The sequence below is a fragment of the Chiroxiphia lanceolata genome, chromosome 5 (genome assembly GCF_009829145.1).
Source record: "Chiroxiphia lanceolata isolate bChiLan1 chromosome 5, bChiLan1.pri, whole genome shotgun sequence".
Classification (NCBI taxonomy): domain Eukaryota; kingdom Metazoa; phylum Chordata; class Aves; order Passeriformes; family Pipridae; genus Chiroxiphia; species Chiroxiphia lanceolata.
In genome coordinates, this window is record NC_045641.1 from 63,334,745 (window position 1) to 63,351,159 (window position 16,415).

Consider the following 16,415-nt stretch of genomic DNA (forward strand, 5'->3'; position numbering starts at 1 on the left):
ACGGCAAAATCATTTAATGATTTCAGGAAGCCTTCATACTCCAAACTTCCTCTAACCATTTTCATTCCACTTTCATTTAATTACCTGAATGATTAATTAAGGTTTAGCAGCTAATATTTTCACAGCACTTTGAGTAAGTAAAGCGCTGTATAAATCCTTGGCGTTAATTGTTTATTAGGCTACTATTTATGTCCCTGTTGTTGCCCTCTGGGCTCTTCCCATTCCTTTTCATATTCACTTCTGTAGGCAGTGGCCAGTGCTACCACGGCTATTATTTCTAGCCCAAGTTATGCAGTCAGCACCATCATCTTTCTGTGGCTGTTTTGAGAACTTGTACTTCTTGTGGCACTGTCACACGTGATTTCATGGAACCCGAGTCAAGACCTTGCACTCTGTCATCCACTTAACAGCATTTTTACCTCGACACCAGGCCCACGCTCAAGCCCTGTGGCCCCTCAACCCTGCCTGTGTCTGCACACTGGTGAGGACAGAGGCGAGGACAGAGGCTCCCCTCACTCAGCATGATAGCAGAAGCTGAGGGTGGGTACAGCTCCTCCCTACAGGAGACCAGTTTTCCAACCAAGTCCTGGAAATACCTGCAATTCTGTCTTTCCTTCAGGAAACCTAACCAGGGCTCTCCTGAGGCCACAGCAGCTGAGCACAGATTACAGCAGAATCATGGTAAACTCCAAGGAAAAAGTGGAGGCTTGTCTGTGACAGAAACCCCACCCACCTCCCAGCTTCTCCACAGTCTCAGTATGACTCTGCTCAGGCCAGTTACACGTAGGTGTACAAGTGATGAACTTGTGTGTCTCAAGTTGCAGTATTTTGAGAGACCAGGGACATGACTTTAAAACCCAGGACATACTCCTGCAATTGAAACCAGCGGGCTCTATAGTTATTGTCTCTGCAGATCCTGTGAGGTTGATTTACAAAATACTGGGTTTGCTTTGTTTTTCTTTAACTGTCAGCCGTAGAAATTCTGCTTTATAATTGAGTATCAAGTGAAGTTCTTTCCTCCTTACTCATCAGTAACATTCAACAGGCCACAACAGGCCGCAGGGATGCCAAAAATATAACCATTTGGAACTTGGTAAACAATTTTGTTGATACTGCTGAAAAACGGAGCAGAATCATTTTCTCTTGGCTCATTGGCTCTTCAGAGGTAATGACAGCCCATGTCTTTGAGTCACTGAACTCATCAGCCCCAACTGTGAGTGCCAATGGGACAGGCTGAGCTGGTGAATCTCATGATCCTTCACTCATGTTCCAGATTACTTTAACTCCTTCTAGAGTCTCTGAAACAAAAGTCTCTCTCACGCGCAAAGACAACGAAGCAGGAATGAACAAGTCCAGAAATAAAGTCCCTGCACTGTTCCTTTTTTTTTTCTTGCCTAGCAGAAAGGTCCATGCAGAGAAGGGAAAGAAGAGGAAAGCACCCTGATCATTTTGTCCTCATAATCCCCTTTCCTTCTGTATCCCCACATTGTACACAGCTATGGGCATGGGTTTGGGGGGACTGTGAAGCCCTGCTTTCTTCTAAGCTTCCTTGTCTTGGTCCTTATTAACTCTGGAAGAGGACTGCTAACAGCACCAGTTGCCAGCCAGGCCATGCAAAGCACTTGTTGCAAGGTCTCCCAGTATATCCCACAGCACAGCTGCCAGTCACAGTCCCCAGTTCTGAGAAATGATGGAATTTGCAGTTAAGTCAGCACTGGAGGAGAAAAGAGCCAGAGAACAAAATGGAGGAAGAAAAACAAAGGGAAACAAATGGACAGCGCAGAAAAGAAACATACAGAAAACAAATCAGAGCCACTTGACACGGTGTAACTCCTTTGTGGCCGGCATCTCTAAATCCCAGGAGAGCTAGGTCAAGAACCAAAAAGGCAGCAAGCTTACCCTGAATCTGCATGCACATACAGACATGAAGATGTCATACAGGCAGTCCAGAGAGTGAGAATGAAGGGGTTGAAGTCTATGTGCTACTGGGTGCATGTGCATGTCCCATTGTATGCAGTACCAACAGCTCTGAGAGTAGAAAATCACAAGTCAGGCCTTGCATTATAACACAATAGACTTAAAAACCTTAAGATTTTGAGCTTTAAAGAAATAATATTTAAAACCAAACAAAATCTTAAAAAACCACCTAAAAACCAGGACAGTGAGCCCTTTTTTACTAAATTCACAAAAGTGACAGAAATAGGTGAGGATGAACAGAAGTAGTTGATGAAGTTTGTCCACCACCCACTGGTACCTGTGCTGGAGAATGTACACAAACCTGCCAGCATGTTCTCTGCTGCTGCACAGGCAGCTTTGCCCAAAAACTGCCCTGACTGACGGCTCTCTCTGATGGATGCAAACAGCAAAGGACAAACTTGGAACAAACTGCAGCACAAGGCTGGTGAGCTGCTGCCTGAGTGACCAATACAGAATGTAAGGAACAGCTTGGTGGAGAAGACTGGGCAAAAGAAAGGAGGAGTACACAGTTTATACTTTGACTGTATTTTGACAGTATATATTGACTTTTTCCCACCAAATCGAGAAGAAAAACAATATATGGGTCCTGCTTCTCTTTGGCTACAGTCACTCTGCGAGAGCAGGGGGATTGGTTTCAGTGGCTCATTACTCCACACTCCTGCTGTTTCAGGGAGATCAATGTATCATTTAATAGGGAGAGGCTTTTCAGCTCTTCGAGATTTTATCTGTTGATGGCTACCATGATATTTATAGACATATCCATCAGCATAACAGCAGGAAGCAATTCTCTAGGGGTCAAATTGGGTGGATTCGCCCTATTTAAAGTCCATTATGGATGCAGCTTTCTGTATAGGATTAACCACTTAACTCACTGAATCCCGAACATCATCAGCTATTGTTCACAAGAACTGATGATCTCCACGGCTTAGTTGTGGGACGGTTGACTTGTTTTCAGCCTCAATTATCTTTTCAAATAATAAGGTCCTTTGTTAACCTCTGACTTGCTGAGCAATGTGTAGGCAGCCTATTAAGTACTTCACAGTCCTCTTTTAACCCCATGATTCAAGCAGCTCTGGAGATTTAGTTCCGTGATTGTCCTGTTTATGACAAGTCTGAATCTTCAACTGTCACATGAATAGCAAGACCGGAGAACCAGCTTTGATCACAGCAAGCTTAGGAAAATAAACCACAGTGGCTTGGAAGATCAAGGCAGAAACTACATGCTTATTATACAAAGTGTTTTAATGCTTTCAGCCTAACTTTTGGTAATGATTTACAGAGTATGCTTCCCTGCTAAGACTATTTAGAGAGTCAGCTCCTTTGGGGATTTAGCATGCAGTGATTCTATCTCCTAAAATTATCCTACTATCTTTCTAGTATTTAATTTCTTCTTGTGAACACACCTTTTGGAATGAGACAGTCTTACAAGGGGAGCTCAGAATAGACATACTGTTCCAGCAGCTCACAATGGATTGGGAATGTTAACTGCTGCTTAATTTGATACAGAAAGAGGGATGCAGAGGCCTGACGTGGACAAGTGTTCTTGAATACAAATCTGAGCTATTTAAGGTTTTGTTTCCAATCTCCGGAGCTATCATCACTCCGTGCATCCACTCTCCCTTTCAAATTCACCATGACCTCCCAGTGCCCTTATTTCACTTAACCTTGCTGTGTTTACAGTGACCTCCCCCCTCATGACTTGGTTGTATTCCAGCCAACCTCTCATCTTCCCCTGTCTACCACCCTCCTAGTGCTTACTCACTAATACATTTCATGAGAAACATAGGGCAGCTGCTGTCTATCCCTGAATGCAAAAATTAAGTTCCAAATCTCTGGCAGAACCCACCCCATTTTCCATTCCTGAATGTCTGGTCAGAGTTCATACATGAATCTCATTTCCATTACTTTTGCTCTTGAGTAATTTTATTTTGCTAGTGCATAGTGCAGTGCACTCTTGCTCCTTTGTTTTACACTTGTCCATTTCTTTTCATTCAGATATATCAGAACACTCCATAAATACAACTGAAATTACAAAACTAATAAGCCTTCTGTCAGGTAGGAAAGACAATGACAATTATCTCCTCTGTTTTGTGAAAAGAGAAGCTGATGTTCAGAGATAAAAAAACATATCTATAGAAAAAAATTTCTTACATCCAAGATCACTTGGGATAATTTTAATTCTTAAAATGTCCATGTCCAGGAAACTTAATTTTCAGCTAAGTCAAGACACTTGTGCAAGTCTATTAATTAGTATAATGACTACATTATATAGTTCTTAATCATCTTAGAAACACCTGGAGCAGCTTAAGAAGTCCTTTTCAGGCTCCCCTCACCAGTGGCCTTAGACCTTAAATACCCTGACCAGCCTCACTAGGAACACTCATCCTGCACCTCCTGCCCAGTGATCCTGGGGGGGGGAGGCTCCATTTAAGCCCCATCCTGAGCACCCAGGCCTGAGCTACATCACAGCTGTGCAAACCTGCATCCTTGTCTCCATCTCCGGGGTGGATGTTTGAATCCTGTGACCTGCTGCTCCTGACTCGACTGTGGGGATGAACCCTGAACCTAATTCCTCACCTCACCTTGCCTGGCACGGCTGATGAAACCTGTTAGCAGCACCTGGCACTGCCCACCCTGCTCAGGTCCCCTGGGTGTGACTGTGCCCCAGCCAGGGAGGGCACTACTTGTTCTGGGCTCACTTGCCCTTGGCCTACGACTTGTCCCCTGCTCTCTCTCTTCCCCAACGCCCTCATCCCCACCGTCAGGTCATTCATACTGGAAGTGCTGGGAAAGATCTCACGAACATTGCGGGGCAAAGCCAGGAAGCCACCTCTGTGCAAACCCTTCTCAGTGGTGGTTTAAAAGCAGCCGCTCCCTTCGCAGTGCAGGGGCTGCCAAGCACCAACAAACACCAGCCGTGGTGTTACTGCTCTCCAGAGGAGCCAGTGTTGATCCAGGGTGAGAGTAAGTTACTGTGTGAATGCAGTGCTGAATTCCCCCAGCTACCTCTACTGAAGGATGACGGTGGTGGGAGACAGGAGAGTTACAGCCTAAAGTTCACTCCCATAAACGAAAAATATTTTAAATTCAACTTGGTCATCTGTGGTAGAGTTCCAAAATATATAATTACAGTTTCTTAGCTTTTTTGTGACGTTGCAAGCAAGTTCTTTCAGGCTGTCTACACTGAGTCATTTTTTGGAAATAAATTTTCTGGATCTAAATCTACATGAGAAATTACTTCACATTTGGTAATACAGACTGGGTTTTCAACTTCCTCCATGAACAGGCACCTGGAACAAAAATGTGTCTAGAAAATTTTGGCCTGCCTGTTGAGTCTGCCCGGGCTCAGGCTGCTCTCAAAGCTGAAAACCTCACTGAGAGACAAGGGTTAGATTCCTCCTGGGCTGCCCTTCCCCCAGTGCCAAGAAGTAAACACGTATGTCTAAGGCTATATAAACTAATTAGATACCTAATCCTACCTTTGTCTGCATCTGGTATTGCCAAGAAAGATGAGAAGGAGAAGCAAGTATGGGAGGTACAGAGGGAAAAAGAATATCAGCTCGTCAGGGAAATGAGGGCCAGTACACTGCTTGACACATTAATCTTACACATACTGTAAGCATATGTCTCAAACCAGTAAGACCCTAAAATAGCACACAGATCTTCAAAAAAGAGAGGAGAAATTCTCCCTAAACAAAGGTGCTGCACATTCGTTGACTACATAAAAAACTTGCAAATTAATAATAATTATAAAAAGCACAATAGCCTGTTAATTACTGTATCAAGTTCAGGAGCAAAACAGCAAGTGGGGGAGTCCTGCCCCACCAAACTCCACCTGCCACAGGGGCACGTGGGGGACGCTCACTATGAAACATAAGACACAGAGGTTGCATCAGCAAACAACCCCACCCCAGTGGATCTTCTACAGAGGCTCAAGTGCTACCACACAACTCTGTGGCACTGCAGGCTTTCCTAAAACTACCTCTCATCACAACTTCTGTGAGCCTCACAAGACCTGGCCAGATAAAAGCTAGGACTAGCAGCCTGAGATGCAAATGAGTTTGTTAACTTCTGTAACACATCCTGCGGCTTCCAATTCAAGATGTGGAAGACAGAAGAAGCATCCCCTGTTTGTAGAGATAATTAACACAGACCACAGTAAATGTGCATTCAAAATGAGGGACAGATGGTTGACAGACACTGGGAAAAGAAGTACTGAGATGTTAGGAAGTGCAAAACAAGAAAAAACATCTTCTCCAATTGCCTTGTTTGCCCTATGGTACAAACACTTCCAGGATTCACACTATCAAGCCCTTCTCCCGACCGTGAGAGAACAAGATTTGCTTTTTAAAAACAGGAAAGCTGGAGACTAATAGGTGACAGTTGATTTTGGCAAGTTGGCCCTGAGAGGAGGTATTAACTGTTAGAGGGGTTGTGACTCTAAAGCAGTGAGCAAAGAGATGCTGTGCTAGGCAAACAGGGTGTAACTGACCTCCAGTGATGACAGGCTTTAGTATTTTCTCACAGATAATAGCTAGCTGCAGAAAAGAAGATGCCTTAGGCCTTTAACCAAATTGGTCACCTTACAGCTATGAAATGCCCCACCCAGCACTAATTATGACTATTATAACAGTAACAATGAAATCAAAAGTAACTGCTGCTATTCTTTGACAGCTGCCTTGCCAAGGCTGGTATTTTATTTGATTATGGAGCAAAGAAAGAGACTTAATCAACTTAAAATTGCCCTTTGTTTCGGAAAGATTTTGTCATTATCTGAGTAAAACTCAAGTTTCTACACGTCATGGATACAACTCTGTGATTCCGGTTTCCCAGTTTCCAGTATTTACACCTTATACAGTGTTTGTGCAACTGTGATGAAGGTTAAAACAGATTTGCTCATACTTTTATGGTATGTGATCCCTCCCCAGTTGGACTGTGGCTGTGACTACCCCTGTAGTTGTCTTTTCTGCCTGGTACTGTCGTCACCTGTTGTTTATATGGGTTTGCGTATTGCCAAAATAAGAGACCGCTGCTTTTAAAGACAGCAACTGGGAACATCAGCAGGTGGGCTCAAAATCAGGTGATTTGCCTCTTACTAGTTCTATTTTTGAAACAAAAAAAAAAAAATAGGTTTGATGCTGTGCCACTGTGCTCGGTGAGATAAGAAAGCGGAGCATCACCATCTGTTCAAGGCACAGCCTCAAAGCCTTCACCTTCACCCAACCCAGGGCTCGGAGGACCGCCTGCCAGGAGCTAGGGAAGTCCTGAATCTGGGCTAATTGAAGGGATCTGCAGCCAGCTAGCTTAATATTTAATAGGGATTTACTGCTGATGGAAATTACAAACAAATTGCAGATTCCAGCACGTCCTGGTCTCGCCAGACCCAAACAAAAGCACGTGGTGGTAAGGACACAGTGCTGCATGCTGGGACCTGAGGTCTCCAGGGACCTCATTGCTTTATTAAAGTGTTGCTAAAAAGCTACAGTGTACTACAGAGCTCCACATCTTTCCTAGAAACTATCCTTTCCTCAGTTGTGTTTATAATGCCTTTTAAAATTTCCAGCTCTTCTGTTTGTTTTTATGTGGGTGTAGGAGGGTTTCTTTCTCTTCAAATCAAATCTTAGGGCCTCACCATTTCTAGCTCAAAGTCTCCCTAATGCTGCTAATCTCCTATTAACAGCCTACTGACACAGAAGAGACCACAGAAAAAGACTGATTGCCAGCCCTCTGGCCCTGTGACCGTGTGCCAGTCAGATCTGGATTAATAGTTGAGGCGATTTACCTCAAGAGGCCTTGTTACAGGTGCTTGTAACTCTAAACTCCTCTCGAACTGCCTGGCAGGAGAGGGAGGAGGGGAACCAGTAAATCCACAGATGATGCAGACACAAACAAGGCCCCTCTGGAACTCACTTTTCTTTTTCTATACAAAATCAGGATGGGCGCAGGAAAAAACCTCCTTGATTTCAGATAAAAGGTGATGAGCTAGGGCATCGACATCCCACCCAGGACACAAAATCCACTGTGATACTCACTCACTCTACCTGTCACTGACAGCAAGTTTGCTTGACTTTAGCTTTTCTGGTTACTAGAAACTGTTATCCAGGAGCACAGGCAAACAAGCTGCTTTCCTTCAGTTTTCCTGTGGTAGATTGCCCTGCTGTATAGGCTGATTCAAGTACAAGAGGGACTCTTTCAGCTTTAAAAACAGTTTAAGCTGCTCGCATTTAAGGAAAGATGGAAAAACAGCATCATTCTTATTTGGTGATGAGTATCCATGTGACAGTTTGGTTCACCAGCCCAAACAGTCTCAGGCTCCTCTCCAGGGCTGGGCTGCACCTCCTACATCTGCAGCACTCTGCTGTGCCAACTCTGCTGCTCCATGACCCTACATAGTAGGAGGAGGGTGCTGGGACGATGGATCAGGCTGACCAGCTGCTCTTGACGTCACCCAGCAGAAGAGTGTCCACACACTGCATCTGAGCTGCACAAGGAATAAGCCTGACTGCCAGGGAGAGAAAGAGGCAGGAGCTGACACTGCCTGTGACCAGGTCAACCTCCAACCTTCACGTGTGCTTGAGAATGGAGCTCAAGCATCTCTCATCTCCACTGAGATGATTATATTTCAGAATGATTTCATTTTGCTTGTTAACAAATTGCCAGTAAAATAGGTAATTGTTCCTGGCCTGAAGTTAAACAATCCTGTTACTGAGGTACTGTTATTTGCAGGTCAGAGAGCTGCAAGAGCTTTGGCCTTCAAGGAACCACACTGTCCCCTCTAGGAAAAGGGGTGAAGTACAAAAACATTCTACCATACCTTGCAGAGAAATTAATTTAACCTATAATTATTGTTATTATAGGGCTGTTTGTCCACCTCGGCTTCTTAAACAACCACACACCGCAACTCATACAGAGCTGCTCTTCAGAGCAACTCCTACCTCTCCCTGACCCTTCCTGGCCTCTAAAATAACTGCATCAGTGTTGCAACTTGCTATTTTTCCATAGGTCTTTATTAATAAAGGAGCATCTGCAGGGAAACAGGATCTGACTCACTCGGCAGCACAGCTGCTCTTGCTGCTCACTCTCCCACCTGAAACAACAGTCCCGTTCCAAAAGTCGCCTCCATGACTACAGCACCTAAATCCAACATCACCAGAGCAATGCAAGTGCTGCCCTTCTAAGGGACAGAACAGTCTTGGCTGCTCCCCATGAAAGAAACTCTTGAACGGTAGCTCTGCATGTCTCAAACTTACCTTGGTTTTGTGCTGTCTCACTCCTTTTCTGAGTCTCAGTGAGGAGCATCCAGCCAGTGTGAGTCTTTTTCAAAATTGATTCCTTATCCATATTTGGGAATTTGTACTGGGCACTAGCTGGTAGGAGGCACGTTCTTCCCACAGTGCACTTTGGGACTTGTAGTTCCCAAAAAGGAATGTTATTTTCCAAACTGCAAACACCAAGCAATAGAAACAGAAGTCTTGAAACGCCTTTACCTCTGCCTTTGCTTAGCTGCTGGGCCCTTCCTTTCACAGTTTCTGTGCTGTGGTTTCACCTTAACCAGCCTGAATCCTTCAGGAACCTCTTTCGCAGTTAATGGCAGTGTGCAAACCCTTTGGATCCACCACTGTGTAAAAGCTGCTACTGCAGAGTGCTCCTGCTGCTGCCGTGAGGGGCAGGTACATGGCCCTGCCTCACATAAATAGCTACTTAGAAAGAGTTGAGATCAAGTTTTTAATCATACTTTCCACACTTTCTTCCCTGCTGCCAACACTGAAATGGCATAGAAAATCCCCTTTCAAGGATGTGTTTCACTCTTTAATATGTTTTGCGTTATCTTGTTTGATTTTTTTTTAATTAAACAATGATAGTAGAGGGACAGGATAACAAGATAAATCAATCCTGCCTCTCCTGCAGAGATTAATTTTTGAAGAGCGTTTTGCGCTGACTGCCATAATTACCTTGTTACCAAGACACCCTGTTGTTTTTAAATAACAAGTGAAGAAGAATGTGAATCGCTGCCTGCCGGGCACTGATGGAGACACTCTTATTATGCCCGAACTCCATTAACAGCGTAATGTGCTTAAAACTGCGGACACGAGATGCCCGAGAAGTCCCCGGAGGAAGAGGCGGCCAGGAGCGAAGGGCACCCATCGCCCGCCCCGGCGGTGGCGCTGGAGCTGTGGGGAGCGCTTTCCCTTTAGCACGGCGCCAAACCCCTTCTCCCGGTGCCTGGCCAGGGGGAGGAAAGCCGCAGCCAGCTCGGCTGGGACACACTCGGGGCTGGGCTGACCCCCGGCGGCCGCGGGGAGAACAGCGGCGGCGGGACCCGCCGGCTCGGCCTTTTCCCTCGGCAGCCACACGAGGGAGGAACTGAAGGAGAGGCGTTTTTTTCGGCAGGGACAGGGACAGGCACCGGCTCCGGCACAGCCGCGCTCCAGCTGCGGCCGCAGCCTCTCGGAGCGCCCCCCGAGACCCCGCTTTCCACCGCTGATCCCCGCGGAGTCACAGAATCACGGAATGGATCGGGATGGAAGGGACCACAGCGGGTCATCTCGTCCCAACCTCCCTGCTCAAGCAGGGTCATCCCAGAGCACCACGGCACAGGACTGTGTCCAGACGGTTCTCAAGCATCTCCCGTGAGGAGACTCCACAACCTCTGGGCAACCTGTTCGGTCACCCGCTCAGTAAAGAAGTTCTTCCTGCTGTTAAGGTGGAACTTCCTGTGCATCAATTTCTGCTCGTCGCCTCGTGTCCTATTGCTTGGCACCACCGAGCAGAGCCTGGCTCCGTCTTCCTGGTACCCCACCTTTAGAGATTTATACATATATATAACTGAGGTCCCCTCTCAGCCGCCTCTTCTCAAGGCTGAACGGGCCCAGCTCCCTCAGCCTTTCCTCGTAAAGAGAGACGCTCCAGTCCCCCAGCCATCCTCGTTGCCCTCCCCGCAGCCGCCGGTCCCGGCCGCACTGACTACACGTCCCGCCGGCCCGCGGGGCCGGGAGAAGATGCCCGGCGGGGCGGCCCTTCCGCTGCCGGGAGGCGGCGGGGCCGGGGCTCCCTCTCGTTGTTCCGGTGGCAGCCCGAGCGGAGCGGAGCCGGGCCCCGGCGGGGGCGGTGGCGGCGCTGGAGCCGGATCCGGATCCGTGCGGGTGCGGGGAGGGCCGTGCCCGCAGCCCTCCCGCTATGCGGGGCGAGCCGCCCGCCTGGAGCCCCGCGCCGGCACAGGCACAGGCGGCCGCGCTGCTGGAGGAGGCGGCGGATCTCCTGGTGCTGCACCGGGACTTCGCCGCCGCCGTGGAGAGGTGTGAGGCGGGCTGCGAGAGCCTGGGAGCCGGCCCCGGGCCCGGGCCCGGCCCCGAGAGGTGCGACTGCGGGTGCCGGGCGTGCGGAGGGGACGGAGTGGCGCTGGGAAGCGGCCTGGCTCGCCTTGCCTGCCCTCCTTGGGGGTTTCATTTCTTTTTTTTTTTTTTTTTCCTCATACATGGCTTTTTGGGTTTAATTTTTTTTTTAATAAAAAATAATAACTTCTAAAAATAAAGTTTAACTTCCCCCTTCCCCCCCCCCCCCGGCATTAGGAGCCTCTTAGATTCGGATATAAATGTTATATATATGAATGGCAGTAGCACCGATGGTCCTTGCTGTGGCTCTGCACAGCTTTTTTTCTGAATTATCTAAATTAAGAGAGGATGGGCTTGTCGCTAAAAAAGCAAGTTACCAGCCATGTAAAACCCGGCCTGGCTTTGGCTGCTATTTGATAATGGGTTGTCGGTATTAACATGCTTCATGGGAATGGATCTGTGCGTGTTTGAGGGAAGCGAGGTGTGCCCAGGAGCCTCCTCTCCGTCCTCCCAGAGATACAGGCTCAGTGCATCTTCTCGAGATCTAATTTTACTTTTTATCAGGGGCAAGGACTGGAAAAGGTCGGGGAGCAGCTGTCAGAGAACTGTGGAGTCCCTGGGCTGGGCTGCAGCTCACTGGAAGGGATGCAAGGGGAAATGTGGTTGTAAGAAGCGCTTATTTAAGTGTCTCTTCATTACCAGTTCTGCAGAAGTGAAATGCTCCCTTTGTGTTGTGGGGATTCAGGCACTGGCTGAGATGAACCGGTGGAGGGAAGTTCTGTCTTGGGTCCTACAGTATTACCATGTCCCTGAACATCTGCCTCCAAAAGTTCTGGAGCTGTGGTGAGTTTCTATCTGTTGCTGTCAGATATACCCAGGGCTTGCGTTAGGTTTAACAGCAGGCCGGGCTTGAGTATTACGTGATATCCCCACTTTGCGTGGTGTTAAGTGAGGATGAAGGTGAGATCTGGGACAGGCCTGTTCTTGACCTGTGAGTGCTGGAGCATGCCTGCAAGGTTGCTTCATGGTGGTAGAGTACAAAAGGGGCGATGCTGAGAGAGTAACATCAGTGGCTGTGTTGTCACTGTTGTGTGTTGCAGAAATCTCTCTGTGCTTCAGGTGTAGACCCTGATTCACATCCTCATGATAGCTGCTTGTGGGGAGTAACTGCCAGCCATCTCAGCTTTCACAAAGAGTTAGTACTTTCTAATATTTTTTCCCTGTATTCCAGTATCCTGTTGTACAGCAAAGTGGGAGAGCCCCAGGTGATGCTGGAGGTTGGCAGCAGCTGGCTGAGAGACCAAACCAACAAGAGCCTCTCAGAGTACGGTTCCCTGCTGGAGCTCTATCTGCTGCAAGTGCTGCTGCCACTCGGCCGGTTTGAGGGCGCAGAAGAGCTTGTCCGTGGTGGTTGTGACGTGCTGGACAGCGAGCAGCAGCTGGCATTCCTTGGCACCATTGGCGAGAGCCGGTGTCAGTGGACTCAGCGGGAAGAGACGCGCTCGGTGGCTGAAGAGCAGCACGACGCGGCAACAGAAAGTGTTTTGGGTAGGCTTTGCCTCCCTTGTTTCAGCTTCTTTTTTATAGTTTTATTTCAAATTGGTCCCTTGGTAGCAACGGGTAGCGAGCATTAACTATGTATTAAGAATACTGGCATGACACACCAGCTGTGAGGAAGTCCCATTGTGTATCACAGCAGGATAAATAAAAGACTGTCCCTTTGCTGGCAATTGCAAAGTGTGTTTAGTCTCTGCTAACATCAGGAGATGAGAAGTATTGTCCAGGTACAAAAGCACTTCAGATTAAATGTGGAGGGTTTTTTGGGTTCTTTTTAAGGTAAAAAGGAAAGGTAAAACTTACCTAGCAGTCCTTTAGGGATACATTTTGTTGGCTCTGTGTACTCTTTGCTTCATTTCCATTTGCAGTTGAGTCCATGGAACAATGTATGTCTAGCATTTAAAGTACTGCTTCTTCTCCACAACTATAAATCACTTGGTGTTATCTTCCAGGAGAGAGGCTGGCACTGCTGTGGTACAAGATCATATCATACTAAAGTAGATGCTTAAAAAAAAGGTATAATGAATTGTATTACAAAATTGTACTCTCTCTGTGCCCTATTATAAAAAAAACCCAAACAACCCAACCCAGCCCTCATGCAATCAGACTTCTAGTATCTTAGTTTCTTATTATCTGTATCTATGTGATTACTATTTAAACTTTACTTTGCCCTAATAGCCTTTCTGTTCTTGTTTTACAGGAGCTCTGTCCCAAAAGCTCTTGACCATGTTAACATTGCTACGTAGAGCACTGAGGTCCATGTCAAGCCACTTCTATTTACTTCCTTACAAGAAGATGCTCTTGGCTACTTTTCTGCTGTACCTGGTGGTGGTGAGGTTAGACCCAGGTACAGGATTAAGATATCCAATTTTTAAAATTCCATTATGATTATGGAGAAGAAATGAGTTGCTTTTGATAGCTTTGGTCTGTGTAAATGTCTCATCTTAGGGAGACACAAAAACTGGGCAACCAGGAACTTAGTGTCAGGCTTGTTTCTGATGTTTCCAGTTGCAGTCTGTGTAGAAAGATGAAGCTCTACAAACACCAGTTTTCTGAAAACAGTTATTCCATCCTCAGCTCTTTTGATCAGACAAGGTATAGACTGTGAGAGGCAGGCAGAGCTCTTCTAGACTCAGCCTGAACAGAAGGAAGTAAGAGAACTAGGTTTTGATTAATTCTAGTTGGGATTAGTTTTTTCTTAATATGTTCTTAATATGTTTACTGTATCTTAGTTTTACCTTTTGTAATGAAAGGCTCTTTTGCTTTTTGTTCTGCTTTGCAGCTTCTCCCACATCACTGCCATTCATTTATAAACTGGTCCAGCTCTTCCGACAGGCTTGGGCAGCTGTACTCTCTCCAATCCACAGGCCTCCAATTCGAGACTAAGTGTCTTCCATCACTAGAAGTGTCAGCTTTTCTTGAGGATGTTACCAGGCTCTTTGAGGACTGTTGAAATCTGAGATGACCAACTGTGGACTCCTGGGTGGTGATACCTTAATTTCTTCAGACAGGGAATTTGAAACCACAAGTATTCCTGGCATTTTTCTTGGCCCTGTCCAACCCAGGGTAAAGCCACTCCTTCCAATATCTACAACTGAATAAGAATGCTCCTTTTCAAACCCTTTGCTTTGGATGTAGCTCTTGAGTGAGGTTTGTGTAGCCAGTTATGAACTCTGGAAGAAGGTTTCATCCTTGTGAATGCTGAGCAGTTCTCTGAACAAGTGAAATAGTCTTCCTGGAGGCATGACTGTAAAAGGCAATGGAGTACCAGTGATTAGGGGAATATTCTGTTTTGCCTGAAGACATTTGAAAAGCCCAGTTCCTGGAGCATGGGATTTAGGACAAGCATGTGAAAGAAAAACACTGGAGAAAGTCAAGCCTATTGCATTTTGAAGGCCATGTTTTCTCTTGTGACTGATGCCTCTTTACATAGGCACACTGGATTTTAGTCATATTTAAGCCAGAAAGCCATGGTGGTGGGCCACAAAGACTGTTAGCATGTGCTGTATCTACTCTTCTTCAATGCAAATTACAGCACTTTGTGCTTGCCTGATGCATAATCATTCTTAGAAGCACGTGGTGGTGGTAAGGAAATAGATTTATTTTTTTAAACTACATTCTGTGTTATTGTCTACTTGAACAACTGAAGTTGTTGCATTGTTTTACTCTTTCCCTACCTCTTGCTTTGTTTATGTAGACTTCAGAAAATCTCTGTATGTCTAGAATTGCCCCCCCAGTATCCAAAGTTAGATGGGAGCCATTTAGCAATGCTCTGTCATTCAGAACAAAAGTTTATTTTTATAGAAAGAGGTACTTCTCTGAGATCCCAAGATCTTCCCCAGATCAGTGGCAAGAAAATCAGTCCATCTGCAGATCTGTCACCAGACCAACTCCATTTCTGACCACTTGGGGCAGAAATTGGAGGTTTGGGGTGGAACTATTTTCTCCTCCATCCATCCATCCATCCATCGTGGATTGACAAAAGGTAAATTCCAAGGAGAGAGCACTGACCTAATAAAATATTGCTTTCAGCCAATGTAGATTCCAGTGTGGTGTCTTACCACAGTAGTGCCCTTTGTCTCTAGCAATAACCATGCTCCAAGATGGTGGCTGTTCCTTTTTTATTTCACAGGGGTGGCCTGTTGGCACCTTCAAACTGTGTGTGACCTGTTGCTTTGCTGTCTACCAGGAACTACACTTAGAAAACGGTTCCATCTTCACTGCTAAAAACAGTTGTCTGTTTAATCTCATATTATCCCGATAAGCGAAACACTCCAGGGTTCCTGTCAGACAAACTGGGCCAGGTCATTCAGGAATGCAGGAATGACCTTGCCAAGTTGTCTCAAGATAAAAACCAAAACCAATCCCATATCCCACCCCTGAGTTTTTGTCTCTGCCAGGACTCTACACCAGGATAGAGTGCTTCACAACATAAAGAAGTTATTTGTTATAGACTCTGCACACATAGGGAAGAACTGCCTTTGATATTGCTAAATGGTTCCTGTAATCCACCTCTAAGTGTAGTTACAGTTCTGCAAGCAACAATTGATGGGAAACCAGGTAGAGTAAAACACAGAAGCTCTGTCTGGAGTTGAGCTCTTTGAAGAAATGACCGGGATGTGTCTACTGGCTCCCTGCTTTGCAAGGCCTCACCTTAAGTCCTTTGTAAGCCAGCTGACAAAACAGCAAACTTCACTCTGAAGTCAGGCCAAATTCTTACCAAACTGGCTGTGTAGGTAAGGAAGACTTTTTGCTCTAGTCTTCTAGCAACAATCTTGGAAGTTGGGACCAGTGGTTTCAGCAAGCCATATGTAATGTTTAGTATGCTGTTAAATGTCGTAGCCACTCCTTTACCAGGACTTTAACATTCAACTTTAAGTGTAGGTTGGTAACCCTCACTTCTTTTGAGTACTACTGATTTAATGTTTGTGTTGTATTTGATTCATCATCAGAGGGCAAGAAGGCAGAAATAAGCTATCAGGGATTTTTTGCAATTAATACTGAAACTGCAATATCTAGTTTTCATAATAAAGTGACTACTGATTTACC

At 46.1% G+C, this 16,415-nt stretch overlaps 1 protein-coding gene across 1 annotated transcript; it reads left to right on the plus strand.

The window, feature by feature from the left end:
* Window positions 1-11,078: 11,078 nt before the first annotated feature.
* PEX26 (peroxisomal biogenesis factor 26) lies at window positions 11,079-16,415 on the plus strand. Its single transcript, XM_032688914.1, has 5 exons — window positions 11,079-11,333; window positions 12,012-12,152; window positions 12,541-12,857; window positions 13,567-13,713; window positions 14,149-16,415. The coding sequence occupies exons 1-5, from the start codon at window positions 11,155-11,157 to the stop codon at window positions 14,250-14,252; spliced, it is 888 nt and encodes a 295-aa protein (XP_032544805.1). The 5' UTR covers window positions 11,079-11,154; the 3' UTR covers window positions 14,253-16,415.

Excerpts from the sequence above, each read along its gene's own strand:
- PEX26 (XM_032688914.1), top strand. The coding sequence starts at position 11,155 with ATGCGGGGCGAGCCGCCCGCCTGGAGCCCCGCGCCGGCACAGGCACAG. Across the intron at positions 12,153-12,540 it reads CCAAAAGTTCTGGAGCTGTG|TATCCTGTTGTACAGCAAAG; the intron begins GTGAGTTTCTAT and ends CCTGTATTCCAG. Across the intron at positions 13,714-14,148 it reads GGTGGTGAGGTTAGACCCAG|CTTCTCCCACATCACTGCCA; the intron begins GTACAGGATTAA and ends TCTGCTTTGCAG.